Below are 15,100 nucleotides of genomic sequence, written 5' to 3'. Positions count from 1 at the left end.
TACAGCAACTGGAGAATTTAATTTTAAGTAATTAAATAGAATTGGAAAAGCAATAAAAAGCTGATCTCAAAAATGGCAATCATTAAATTGCTTCATTCATATCCTTCAGGGAAGTCTATACGATGTCCTTATCCAATCTGGCCTAAACATTACTCCAGACTCAATAATATGTTTGACTCTTAACTGCCTCCTCATTTTATGGGTAATTGGGAATGGCCAGTAGATATTGGTATTGCCAGCATAGTCCACATCCAAAGAATGAACAAATTATTTTAAAAACTATAAGTTTAAATGTTTAAGTCAAGTCGAGCTTGTTGTAAAACAAATACATGTATGCTCAAGTACAATGAAAACCTTACCTGCAGCAACATCACAGACACATAGCATCATATATGCAACATTCACAAGAAAAACATAAATTACGTGCCATTTTTACAAAAAAAAGAACAGATTAGGACAAAGAAGTCCATTTTGGTGCAATATGATAATAGTGTTACTATACTGTAATGATTAGGGTTTTGCTAGTTGGTTCAAGAATTATTCTCTGTTCCTTCATATTTATACAGCTTCCCCTTAAAAGCATCTCTACACTAAGCCAGTTAAAGCAAGTTCCATGTTCTCATCTTTTTTCCGAATTCTTTAATGACTGTCTTAAACTGGTGTTCCCTAGTTATGCTCTTTATAAAAGTGGAAACTTTGCATATTTCTCCACCCTATTAAAACCTTCCATAATTTAACAACCTCCACTGCATTCTCAAATGAAAAGAGTTCCAGTCTGTTTGTCATTTCCTGATTTATATACCCTCACATCTGCAATAAAACATAGGAACATACAAATTAGGAAGAGGAGTACTGCTTTCAGCTCTTTGAGCCTAATCTGCCAATCATAAGATCAGTGCCATTTCCTAGCACAATTCCTGAATGGAGACTCCAATGCACAACCATCCCTGAATCCAGTGAGTTCTCATTGCACTCCTTTTATGATAGGAATGTGTCTTTTTAAAAGACGGAGGCTAAAATGGATACACAATACTTCTGCTGCAGTATTACCAAGCTCTATATCACTGCAATAGAACATCCTTACTCCTCTATTCATATTCTCTCATAATAAAGGCTAATATGCCATTTTCCCTCTTATCGTTTGCTCCTGCATGTTGGCCTTCAGCAACTTGTATGGAAGCACACCTAGCGCCCATTGAATACTAACATGAACCAATCTCTTATCATTTAACAAATGGATTGGCACTTCTCATTTAACAAATAGATTGGTATTTTTCTGTTTTGTGCACGAAAGTAGACAATTTTTTAAAAATACTATATTCTCCCACCTTTCCTTTCCCTACCTTATTCATATTCATTCAGGGTAGACAGTCAGAATCTTCTTTCCATGGCCAAAGTATCAAGTACTAGAGGATGTGCATGAGGGGGAATATTTATAGCTGTTTGGGCAGTGTTTTTTTACGCACAAAGTGATAGGTGCTGAAAACGGGTTGCCAGGGGAGTGATGGAAGTAGATACAATATAGGTGTTTAAGAGACTGTTAAGACATGTGAATATTCAGAGAATGGTGGGATATGGATCATGCATAGCCAAAAGAAAATTAGTTTAACTACAAATTTCGATCTGGTCGGCCCTCAGCCTCCAACACTCCAGAGAAAACAACCCAAGTTTGTCCAGCCTCTTCTTTTAATCTCATACTCTAATCCAGGTAGCATTATGGTAAATATCTTCTGCACCCTTTCTTAAGCCTCCACCTTCTTCCTGTAATGGGCAACCTGACTTGCACACAAAACTCCAAGTGCAGGTAAAGGAGATGCAAGAAATTGCAGCTGCTGGAACTTGGAGCAACAAACAATCTGCTTGAAAAACTCATGAAGGAATTGTGATGCAGAGTTTCAAACTGAAACATCTACAGCTCCTTTCCTCCCACAGATGCTGCCCGACCTACTGAGTTCTTCCAGCATATTTTTTGTTGCAGCCTAACCAAAGCTTTGTAGAGCTGCAACATATCTGTTTGAATGTTATACTCACAGTTCATACATCCGATGCTGCCAGGACCATCTCCATAAGTTTTGTCAGTAAATTTGTAAGTATTATCCCCTGTAATCTTCTCTGCACCTGTTCCATTGCCTCTGTAATTCTTTTGATATATCGCAACCAGAACTGTATACAACACTCCATGGTCCAACCAAGCTTCAATACAGATTGACCATAAATTACAGACTTTTCAACCGCTCTCTGAAAATAATTTATAATGCTTTATTTGCTTTCTTTATAGACTTGCTAACCGTGATCAGTATTGATTATCCCTTCAGCATCTATATTCCTCCTCTAAGTTTATTGTCATTTGCAAATTTAGAATTTTTTTTTATTCCAAGGTATAAATCTTTAATATAATTTGTGAATGACAATGGTTCTAACAATGATACTTCTGGAACGCCACTATCTTTTTCAACTGAAATAAGCTTCATTTACACGCTTTTTATGTCTCAAAACTAATATGCAATGATATCCGGAAAGCCACTTCATGGACAAAGTGGCAATTCCAGACTAAACTTGAATCAACGAAGGATGCTCGACAGTTGTGGCAGGACTTGAAAACCATCATCTCTTATAAATCAAGTGACAGAGGCAACAACACGGCTTCGCTCAATGCCCTCTATGCTCGTTTTGAACCGTCATGAACTCCCACAGCCTCTGACAATCCTGTGATTTCAGTCTCTGAGGCCGACGTGCGAGCAGCCTTCAGGAGGGTGAACCCATAAAAAGCATCTGACCCAGATGGGGTACCTGGCCAAGTAGGATAAATCTGTGCTGATCAACTGGCTGGAATGTTCACTGAGATCTTTAACCCCTCACTTCGGCAGTTTAAGGCATCCACCTGCTTCAGCAGGTTTCAATTATAGCAGTGCCTACGAAGAACATTAGAACCTGCCTCAATGACAATGGTCCAATCGCACTTACATCCACAATGGTAAAGTGTTCTGAGAGGTTGATGATGAAACATATCAACTCCTGCCTGAGAAGTGACTTAGATTGGCTCTAAATTGCCTCCCAGAGCAACAGGTCCACAGCAGATGTCATCTCATTGGCTCTTCACACAACCCTGGAATATTAGGGCAGCAAAGATATATATATCAGGATGCTCTTTATTGACTACAGCTTAGCATTCAATACCATCAACCCTTCAAAACTCTCCAAGACGGCCTCAATACCTCCTTGTGCAATTGGATCCTTGATTTCCAGTCAGTTCGGGTTGGTAACAACATCTGCTCCACGATCTCCATCAGCACAGGTGCACCACAAGGCTGTGTGTTTAGCCCCTGCTCTACCCACTTTACACTTATGACTGTGTGGCTACACACAGCTCCAAAGCTATATTCAAGTTTGCTGTCCAGATCAAATCAAAGGTGGTGAATCAAAGGGGATAACTTCACTCAATTTCAGGTGCCCCATCATTGAAATGTTCCCACAATCTATGGACTCACTTTCAAGGACTTTTCGTCTTAGGTTCTCAATATTTTTTGCTTATTAATTTATTTTTGTAATTCAAAGTACATTTACTATCAAAGAATGTATAAATGATACATCCTTGAGATTTCCTTGCTCACAGGTAGCCACAAAGCAAGAAACCTGAAAGAACCCAATGAAAGAAAAAATAAAAATAAAAGACCAACACCCAATGCGCAAGAGAACGGGGGGGGGGGGTAATAAAACACAAACCATGCCATCAATTGAAGCGAACAACAACATTCCGAACCAAATTGAGACCACCGATCCGAACCCCGGAGCAGCCCAGAGTAGGCCCAAAGCCTGGCTTATCAGTTCATCATATAAATGGGCACAGAACATAGCAGCTTGGGCAGTCTTCATAGCCTCAGTGCCATTGAGAGAGGAGTAACCTGCGCACCACACATTGCTCTGCGACAACAGCGGTGCCAAGCTGCACCGGCCCTAGTGCCCTTCCCTTGGACAACATCGGTGTCGTGGAGAGGGGAGACTTGCAGCATGGGCAACTGCTGGTCTTCCATACAACCTTGTCCAGGCCTGTGCCCTGGAAACCTTCGAGGGCGCAAATCCATGGTCTCATGAGACTAATGGATGCCTATTATAAGCGGCGCTGAGGAGCGAAATCAGCTCTCGGCACCGATCTGGGCCGGTGTTCAAATTGTCTGCACTCTGGTTGAACGTCCAAGTTGTCACGCTCTTTCATTGATTATATTATGGATATTATTTATCCATAATATGGATAAATATGGATTTATTGAGAAGGCCTACAAGGAAATGATTCTCAGGATTTTATATGGCCACACGTATTTACTTTGATAATAAACATTCTTTGAACTTTTGCTACTTGTCCCATGCACATTCTCTGACCTTTATTGAAAATATTGTAGGATATCCTGCCAAAGGTCTCTTAAAAATCTATCTGTGACATCTACTGCATTGCCATTCATTCATTTCCCTTTTAAAATTTATACATTATTTATTGCTTTTTTAACTTACAGATTTATGCTCTGTAATACATTTTAAGGAGGTGGTTCACTCAGCCTACTCTCGGTCCCGGGGGACTGCAGAAGCAGCGGCGTAACCTGAGCGTGTGCGGCTGGCGACGGGGTGCGAGAACCCGCGCGGTGAGGCGCGGAGCGGAGCATCCATCTCTCTGCGGACGATTACCATCCCTGTGACGAATACTCCGATCCCCGAACCGCATCGGCAAAAGAAAGGATTCCCCCTCGGCTGGCGGCTGGCGGCTGGCGGCTACACTGCACCAACCTCGGATGGGCGGGAAGGCCGGTCAGCGAGCGGGCGAGGCGGCGGCATCAAGTGGGCCGCAGCGGACGCGGTGTCCATGGTAACAGGCGGCTGATCGGCGGCGCACGGCGGAGCCATGCTGGCAGGCTCCATTCAGATCTCCGGGGAGACCCTCTCCTCGGCCGAGGTCAAGGATATCTGTGAGTCCCTGAGGGCCCACTCGGTGCGGCTGCTCTCCCTGCGCGGCTGTCACCTGTCGGACCGCGATTTCGGCCGCATCAGCCGCCATGTAGCCGATTGCCAGTCGCTGGCGCAGCTCAACCTCAACCTTGGTGTGGTCAGCACCCTGGCCCGGGTGCAGCAGCTGGCAGAAGCCCTCGTCGCCAACAGATCCATCCACTCCCTGTTGTAAGTACTGTCGACGGGGTAATGGGTGCTCCTAGGATTGTACTGTACAACCTGAGAAGGGGTTATAATAGTGGAAGGGTAGCAATGACTTGCAGTGTGCTTCTCCATGCAGAATCTATGATGCTGGGAATACGCAGCATGGAGGGAGGCTTCTAGCGAGAGTGAAAAATAATGTTTACGTTTCCAACTTGAAACATTTATCTCCCGGATCCGTGCAGAATATCCTCCATTCGCCTTTCAAGATCAGGTGATCCAGTCCAGTTCTTTATTTATAAACATTTTAATCGTTCTACGCTGTCCCAGGCTTGAATTCCTTCTCAGCCAAGCTCCATCACTTCTGCGCCAAAGATGCCTGCAGTTGCCTCCTTGTGAGCAGCAACTTTTAATTGCTCTGTTCTTTCCCAAGTACCAGTTTGCACAAAGATGGCAGATTGCCTTCCTTGAAAAGAATAATCTGATATGTTCATTTATGTCAGATACAAGATTATATTTTACATTTCAGATAGTTGTTTGAATTTCATGGTGGAATTTAGACAGATAATTGTCCTCTTCTTCACAGTTGCCTCTTGGAATTGAAGGTAACTTGCTTCCACACACTAATACCATAAAATAGTAAGATATAGGAGCAAAATTAGGCTATTTGGCCATTCGAGTCTGCTCTGCCATTTCATTATAATGGACCCTTTTACCTCTTACCCCAGTCTTCTGCCTTCTCCCTGTATTCTTTCATGCCCTGACTAATCAAGAATCTATCAACCTTTGCCTTAAATATACCCAAGGTCTTGGCCATCACAGCTGACTGGGACAACAAGTTCCACAGATTCACCACTGTCTGGCTAAAGAAATTACTCCTCATCTCCATTTGAAATGGACGTCCCTCTATTCTGAGGTTGTGCCCTCTGGTCCTCAACTTCCCCACCAGAGGAAACGTCCTCTCCACATCCACTCAATCGAGGCCTTCAACATTCAATAGGTTTCAGTAAGATCCCTCCTCATTCTTCTGAGTTCCAGTGAATACAGGCCCAGAGCCATCAGTTGGTCCTCATATGGCGACTCTTCCATTTCTGGAATCATTCTCCTCTGAACCCTCTCCAATGTCAGCACATCCTTTCTTAGATAAGGGACCCAAAACTGCTCACATTACTCGAAGTAAAGCCTCACCAGTGCCATATAAAACCTCAGCAGTTACTGTACATCCTTGATTTTATATTCTAGTCCTCTCGAAATGAATGCTAACATTGCATTTGCCTTCCTCACCACAGGCTTAACCTGCAAATTAACCTTAAGGGAATCCTGCACAAGAACTCTCAAGTCCCTTTGCACCTCAGATTTTTGAATTTTCTCTCCATTTTAAAAAATATCTACGCTTTTATTGACCATACACTTCCCGACTCTGAATTCCATTTGCCATTTCTTTTCCCATTATCCTAATCAAAGTCCTTCTGCAGCCTCCCCGTTTCCTCAAAACTATCTGTCCCTCCACCTATCTTGGTGTTAACCGCAAACAGCCACAAAGCAGTCAATTCTGCCATCCAAATTGTTGACATATAACATAAAAAGAAGCAGTTCCAACACACACCCCTGTGAAACACCACAAGTCACTTGCAGCTGACCAGAAAAGGCTCCCTTTATTCCCACTGTTTTCATGCTGGCAATCAGCCACTGCTGTATCCATGCTAGTACCTTTCCTGTAATACCATGGGCTCTTAAATTGTTAAGCAGCCTCATGTACAGCATCTTTTCAAAGGCGTTCTGAAAATCCAGGTGCACAACATCCACCAATTCTCTTTTCTCTATCCTACTTGTTATTTCTTCAAAAAATTCCAACAGATTTGTCAGGCAAGATTTTCCCTTGAGGAAGCCATACTGATTTCAGCCTGTTTTATCATGTGCCTCCAAGTACCCTGAGACATCATCCTTAATCGACTCCAACATCTTTACAACCACTGAGATCAGACTAGCTTGCCTATAATTTCCTTTCTTCTGCCTCTCTCCCTTCTTGAAGAGTAGGGTGCCATTTGCAATTTTCCATTCCTCCAAAAGCATGCTGGAATCTAGTGATCTGTGAAAGATCATTGCTAATGTCTCCACAATCTCTTCAGCCAAGTCTTTCAGAACCCCGATGAAGTGATTCATCTACCATCAAACCTTTTAGTTTCCCAAGCTTCATCTCCTAAGTGATCTCTTCTATATCCTGCATACTGCTCGTGTCTTCCACAGTGAAGAGTGATGCAAAATACTTATTCAGTTCGTCCACCATTTCCTTGTTCCCCCATTACTATCTCTCCGGCATAATTTTCCAGCGGTCTTGCCCCTCTTTTACTCCTTATATATCTGAAGAAACTTTTGGCAGCCCTCTTTAATATTATTGGCTAGCTTACCTTCGTATTCTATCTTTTTCCTCTTTATGACTTTTTTAGTGGACTTCTGTTGGTTTTTAAAAGCTTTCCAATCCTCTAACTTCCTACTAATTCGTGCTGTATTATATGCTCTCTCTTTGGCTTTTATGTTGGCTTTGATATTCCTTGTCAGCCATGGTTGCATCATGCTGCCTTTAGAATACTTCTTCTTTGGGACGTATCTATCTTGCACCTTCCAAATTGCTCCCAGAAATTCCAGCCATTGCTGCTCTACCTTCATCCCTGCTGGTGTCCCTTTCCAATCAACTTTGGCCAGCTCCTCTCTCATACATCTGTAATTCCCTTTACTCCACTGTATTACTAAGCTTCTCCCGCTCACATTGCAGGGTGAATTCTATCATACTATGATCACTAACTCTGAAGGGTTCCTTTACCTTAAGCTCTCTAATCAATTTCTGGTTCATTGCACAACACCCAATCCAGAATAGTTGATCACTTAGTGCTCTATGCTCTAAAGAGCCATCTTGTCAGCATTCTACAAATTCACCCCGTTGGAATCCGGCATCAACCCAATCTACCTGCATATTGAAATTGCCAATGACTATTGTAGCATTGTCCTCTTGACATGCCTTTTCTATCTCCTGTTGTAATTTGTAGCCCACATCTTTTCTACTCTTTAGAGGCCTGTATAATACTCACCAGGGTCTTTTTACTCTTGCAGTTTCTTAACTGTACCCACAAGGATTCTGCACCTTCTGATCATGTCACACCTTCTAAGGATTTGATTTCACTTTTTACCAGCAGAGCCACTCCAGCCCCTCTGCCTACCTGCCTGTCATTTTGATACAACGGTGATTCTTGAATGTTAAGCTTTCAGCTATAATCTTCCCCCAGCCATGACTCAGTGATGTCCACAATGCCATACCTGCCAATCTCTAATTGTGCTACAAATTCATCTACCTTATTCCATATACTGTGTGCATTCAAATATAACACCTGTATTCAGTCCTGTATTTATCACCCTTTTCAATTTTATCCCCCTTTTACATTGCGACATATCTTGTTGACTGCAGTTTTGCCCCATCATCAGCCTGTCCTTACGAGCAGTCTCACAACATACTGATCTCTGTTTGTAAACCGACTGCCCTATACTCAGCCCTATCACTTTGGTTTCTATCCCCCTGCCAGATTAGCTTAAACCCATCCGAGCAGCTCAAGCAAACCTGCTCACAAGGATATTGGTCCCTTTCGGGTTCAGGTGTAACCTGTTCCCCAGAAGAGATCCCAAAGATCCAGAAATCTGAACCCCTGCCCCCTACACCGGTTCCTCAACCACACATTCACCTGCCAAATCATCCCAATCACCCTCACTGGCACATGGCACAGACAGCAATCCAGAGATTACTATCCTGGAGGTCCTGCTTTTCAGCTTTCAACCTAGTTCCCTAAAATCTCTCTTCAGGACCTGCTCACCTTTCCTACTTATGTCAAAATGTACCAAGACTTCTGGCTGCTCCCCCTCCCCTTTTAGAATGCCATGAACCCAATCCAAGACATCCCTGACCCTGACACCTGGAGGCAACATACCACCCGGGTGTCTCTATCGCGTCCACTGAATCTTGTCTCTTTTCTTCTAACTATGGAATCTCTTGTCCACTGCTGTCTTCTTCATTCTCTTCACTTCTGAGCCACAGCCAGAAACCCAGTCACTGCAGCTCTCCCCCGGTAAGTCGTCCCCTCAATAGTATCCAAAATGGTGTACTTATTATTGAGGGCAATGGACATAGGGGTACTCTGTACAAGATTCCACACAACCTGATCATACTGAGGTCTTGGCAGGCTGTTTCATGGAGTTATGTAGCACAGATACAAGGCCTTCAGCGTAATTCATCCAGGCCAACCAACCTACCTGAGTTAATTCCATTTTCCTGCATTTGGCCCATATCCCCACAAACCTTCCTACCTCTGTCCAAAGTTTTGGTGTGTACCAGTCTCTACCACTTTCTTGGGCAGCTCTTTGCACACACCCACCACCCTATGTGTTTGAACTCGTTGCTCATCAAGACCCCTTTAAATTTTTTCTCTTACACCTTAAATCTATACCCTCTACGTTTAGATTCCCCTATCCTGGAAAAAAAAGACTATGACCTTCGTGATATTATACATCTCTATCTTCTCACCTTTAGTCTCTATGCTGCAGGGAAAGTTGCCCAACCTATCCAGCCCTCCTTGTAACTGAAGCGTTCCAATCCTGATAACTCCTCACAAATCTTTTTTACACCCTTTTATGCTTACAGTTTAGCAAACAGAATGGCACACAGTATTCCCAGATGTTCTCACCATTGTCTTGTCCAAACCCGTACATTGAGTGCCTTGATTAATGAAGGCACATGTGACAAGAGGCATCGTCAGCATCCTTGTCTACCTGTGTTGCCACTGGATCAATCTGATCTGTGATTAAGGCAAAAGTCGATGGGATACAAGAAAAAATGGCAAAATAGATTGAAAATATACTCACTAGAGAGTAAATTGCTGATGAGACTTTAGTAACTACAGTGGGTTCCACAAAGCTCATTGTTAAATTCCTGGCTGTTCATGGAATATGTAAATTATTTGGATTTGTACATTGGTGCCACAATAAAAAAAAATTTGCATGATGGTGAAGGAAAACATCTAATGCTTCAGGAAGATATGGATAGGTGACAGCTATATTGGTTAATGAATTTAACCTGGAGTAGCTTGGGATAATGAAAAAATAAAGGAAGGAGAAACAATAAGTGGAAGTATATTAAGGTGTGTAAAGGATTTTTTAGTGCTGGAATGTAGCGGATATATTTAAGCTGATTAAGAAGGCATACAGAAAGCATGTATGTTTTTGGCTGCAGCTATAAGAGTAGGGAACTTATGTTAGAACTACATAGAATATTAATTAGGCTACAGCTAGAGTACCGTGTACAGTTCCGATCACCTCACTACAGTAAAATTGTGTTAGCCTTAGTTGCAGAATAGATTTATGAGGTCACTGAAAGGACTGCTGGATTAAATTTAGGAGTAAAGACAACTCAGCTGTGATTTTTTCCTTCAAAACAAGAACAACTGGAGTATTTAAATGTATGGCAGAGCTAGAAAGTGTAAAGAGAAATCATCTATTTTTGGAAATAATTCAGCTGTGTTGCTCAGGTGGATGATAGGTTGAGTTCTCCAATCTTGGCAATTTACTTGCAAACATTTAATCACTATTCAGCTGATTGGCTTATTGAAAAGTATATAAAGTCCGACCCTTTGGTGGACACACTACAATCAACAGCGCACTAACGATGTCTTCCTCTCATGGTGACGAAACGTTTGTCAGTACATTGCCAGATTGGAGAACCACTCAACTCACCCATCATCTATTTTCTTTCACAGTATAGTCACAAATAGGGGGTGCCGATTTCATTTAATTAGTAGAAAGATTAAAGGAGAGTTGGAAATAATATCCACTCAATGACTTGTGGCGATCTGGAACTTGCTGCCTGAAAGGGTGGTAGAGGGATCTTCTGCTCATTTAGCAAGTAGGCAAAAATTGAAGAGACATAACCTGCAGGGTTGCCAACATGAATCAAGGGACTATGTGGACTCTTCCTGAATTGTATTTTTTTATAGTTTTATAATTAACAGTCACCACAGCTATTGAAGGAAAATGGTGCTGTAATATTTTCTGGGCCTGGCCAAAGAATGTTTTCACTTTCACAGTGGCTTGTAGTAATTTTGAAAAGTTAGTAGATTAACACTCCAATGCCTTATTGTTTGCTGTATCTTACCTGGTGTTTCACATTCCTGGTATAAGATATTCCCATTAGTTATACCCTCTAAATGTCAATTTCAGTAAAACTCTGATAATCCACTATTAGACTATTCAGAAATCCCAATGGTTCGGCATCTTACACAACCAGTAATATTTACTGCAATCCCCTTCATCTTGGCAGGTCCTGGTTCCCACGCTCTCCTTTAATTCACCTGAGACTCAATTGCCACACTTTCCTTCAGTTCATGAACCCATGTCCTCATTCTGTTTACTTTCTAGAATCCCCTTTTGTCTACATGGCATAGTTACTCTGCTCCCTTTTAATTGACCAGTGCCTTGTTTCCCTTTCAGCTTGGTTCCCAAACTCTCTTTAAATTCATCAGGGTTTAGTTACACACCCTTCACTATGACAAGGGCCCTGTTTTCTCCAACTCGTTAAACTTACTGGGTTCGATGGAAAGTTTATTGGAATACATTGTGACATCTAAAAAGCATGAATTAAGTGTGTTGGGGCATTTATCAGAATAACAGTCAAAAAATCTGCAAAATTTGCCAATCTGGAACAACCAAAGTCCTGAGACTGTTGGAGTTGACTATATGTTGAAATTGTCTGTGCTGTTGCGGTGTTTCCCGAACTACTTAACTAATTGTCAACATGTGACTTCTTTATTTCATGTAGTCTTCATGGCAGTCCTCTCACTGATTCTGGATTGGCTGTCCTAAACCCTGCCCTTTCCCTGCATCCCTCCCTCATATCACTGGACCTCGGAGACTGTGTCTTGGGTGATGAAGCAATAAATCTCATCTGTGGACTGTTACCACCTGATGGAGCAAAGTCAGGTATGGATTTTGTATGTCATTTCAGCTGTACAACCACAGCAGACAGTGACATCAAGGCTCTGATGCTCCACTCACTCAACCTAGGTGGGTTCACCGTGGGTAATGAGCAAACTGTACCAAATACTATGGGTATCTGGTTTAATTTATTCCATGTTGAGTTCACCGTGGGTAATGAGCAAAATGTACCAAATACTATGGGTATCTGGTTTAATTTCTTCCACGCTAGTATCCAATAATAAGGGTGTGAAAAATTATAAGAACACAAAGAGGAGGAGGCCATATAGCCCCTCAAGTCTGCCCTACATTCAGTAAGATTATGGTCGATCATGAACCTTGTCCACTTTTCTGCCTAATCTTCATCTACCTTTGTTTTCTTAGTGTGGACATTCAATCAGTCTCAATTGATTGTACATATCAGTGACTGAGCATCCATAACCCTAGGGGCTAGAGTTTCCAACAAGTTAAAATCCATTCAATAAAAAAGCTTCTTATCATCTCAGTACTGACCATTTACTCTGAATCATCCACTCTTTTAAGAGTAAATTACCTTACAGACTCTTACATGTTTCAATGAGATGATCACTTGTTCTTCTGTACTTTAGTGCACATAGGCTTATATAGTCAATCTCTCCTCGAGAATTAGAGGTGATGTTATTGAAACAGTAAAAAAATGGAATCCTCAATGAGTGGAAATAGGATGATTCCTGAGGCTGAGCAGCCTAGACCTAATGGTAACAGTCAGAATTAGAGACAGAACATTGAGAAATGAAAAGAAAGGAAACTTCTTCACTTAAAAAGTGAAATTAGAAGTTTCTTTTCCACAGGACTGAAGAAGCTTTGACACTGAGTTCATTAAAAGTAGAGATTGATAGATTTTGGATAATAGCAGAAACAAGGGATATGATGTTGAGTTAGAAGATCAGCTATAATCTTGTTGAATGGCGGTGAGGCTGGAAGGGCAGAATGACCCATTCCTACTCCTTTTTCTTATATTCTGTGTTCTCATAGGATAACCCCTCACATCAGGACTGCATATGCTCTGTGATGAAGGGTCTTCTACCTGTAATATTTCTCTTTTTCTTCCTAAAGATGCAGCCTGTCCTGCTGCATTTTCTTTTTTTTTCCCCATTTTAGATTTCCAGCTTTTACTTTTTTTTTGATTTTCAGGAGATTTCAAGAGATAATCTGGGCTGAAAATCCCTTGTTTTCTGTATGCTACACAAAAGATTTAAAGCTGGAAATCAAAAGCAGAATATACTATTGTTAATAAATCATATTGCGGTTCTCTCTGCCTTCAGTCCAACCAGAAATACACAACGCTGAGTGGGCAGTGGTGAAGTCAGTGTGCAGTGCACATTTAACTTTGTTGCTGGTAACTCTGAATGTACATTTATACTGAAGAAATGTGTGGGCCTCAACTAGAAAAGCAAGCCTTAATGGGAGGATGAATGCCTGACCCAGTGTGAGTTTAGGGGGAATATCATTACCTGAACTGCTATGGGAGGGTCTACCACTGAAGACAGCCATGGAATCTTCTCTGATGAACCAGGTGTCACCAATGTTTCAGGTAAGACTTTCTGCTCTCTTTAAGCAGGGTGGTGTAGGTTGGGGTAGAATGTGGTAGAGGAGCCAATTTCTGATGTGTCAATACATGATTGTTTGTCAGAAATCTGTCATAATATCAGCACCACGTCAGGTTCCCTGAATTCCATTGCAGTTCCTGTTATGAACTATTGGTTTAAGAGCTCCTACCTTGGTGGGAAATATTGCTGATCATTAACAAAGCCGAGATCCTATATGTTTTGTGATTTTTGAAATTAGGTAGGTTTCCAACAGACCTGAAATTTGTGACGTTTATGTTGATGACATTCTCCATGTTTTGCTCTTAATGAAATTTCTCTTCTGTGCCACCTTTGAAAATCAGTGTGAATCTGCTTCATTTTAGAAGCATTTTTATAATTTTAGAATTTCTGAGCCTTTTATATTGTACTTGAAATGCTTAGCAATGCAAGTCAACATACCATTTGCAGTGTAGTCCAACATAAAATTTGTAATGTAGGCCAACATTTTGTTTAACCTCCTAATTGTCTGCTGTGCCTAAAAGTTATCTTTTAACACTTCACGTATTACCATTGACAGAATTACCAAAAAAAAAGTGTCTTACGTGTACATAGGACAAGTCATATCATTTTCAGGCTTTGTGTAATCAATCGAAAAGGCACTTTCAAAGTGTTCTATTGTAGTCATGTAAAAATTTCAGCCATTTTAAAATACTCTATGCTGTAGATTTTTAATTCTGTATTTAGGTCTAATTAAATTGCTGTTGCAGCTGATCTAATTCACCATGGGTGAAGATGGCATTAGTAGATGGCTACAGCTGTAGACATGTGGTTGTGGTTTCGCTTTCAGGCCTAGAAGTTCAGCTGCATAGGATTCCTTCATTGGTGCTATGGATGCTGATTTGCTGCAGTTACAAATGAGGATCCTGATTGCACTTGTGGTCAAATTGTGTTTGCGTGCAGGAGCTATGCAAAGTGGACAGTTAGAGACATTGGTCCAGATGTGACATTGATTTGACAGTATAATTTGAATCTCACATGGAAAGCCTGATTTTGACAGCAGGACGAAACCACCCCCCCCCACACCCCATGCACCCTCATCGTTATCCCATTCAACATGCAGTACTGTATGCTGATTAGTAGAGTAGGAATTGACTCATCAGATGACAGCCAAAGTTCTGTACCATTGAATCAGAGGCATGAGATGAAATTAAACTATGATATGGGAATTTAATTTAAATGCAGGAATTTAAATTCAAATATTTAAATAAATGTAGAACATTGTTTTAATAAGATAGCTTCAATGAAAACCTTGAGGGATGTAGGTGTTCTTGTGTGCAGATTTCAAAAGGTTGGTATGGAGGTGCAGCATGTAGGAAGGCAATTGTTAT

General features: G+C 41.5%; 1 protein-coding gene across 2 annotated transcripts in view; it reads left to right on the top strand.

Annotated features, from left to right (window-relative positions):
• Positions 1-4,511: 4,511 nt before the first annotated feature.
• Positions 4,512-15,100, top strand: part of lrrc73 (leucine rich repeat containing 73) — a 37,150-nt gene continuing 26,561 nt past the window's right edge. Inside the window, exons 1-3 of one of the 2 annotated variants that reach the window (XM_063040540.1) lie at positions 4,512-5,163; positions 5,276-5,410; positions 11,990-12,150. In XM_063040540.1, the coding sequence (XP_062896610.1) occupies positions 4,892-5,163; positions 5,276-5,410; positions 11,990-12,150 (568 nt within the window). In that variant the 5' untranslated portion in view covers positions 4,512-4,891. The remainder of the gene's footprint in view (positions 5,164-5,275; positions 5,411-11,989; positions 12,151-15,100) is intronic. The other variant, XM_063040541.1, reaches the window with a different exon arrangement.

Source organism: Mobula hypostoma, chromosome 2 (genome assembly GCF_963921235.1).
Source record: "Mobula hypostoma chromosome 2, sMobHyp1.1, whole genome shotgun sequence".
NCBI classification, from domain to species: Eukaryota; Metazoa; Chordata; class Chondrichthyes; order Myliobatiformes; family Myliobatidae; genus Mobula; species Mobula hypostoma.
Note: the sequence above shows the minus strand (reverse complement) of the source record. Positions and strands in the feature narration are given on the sequence as shown.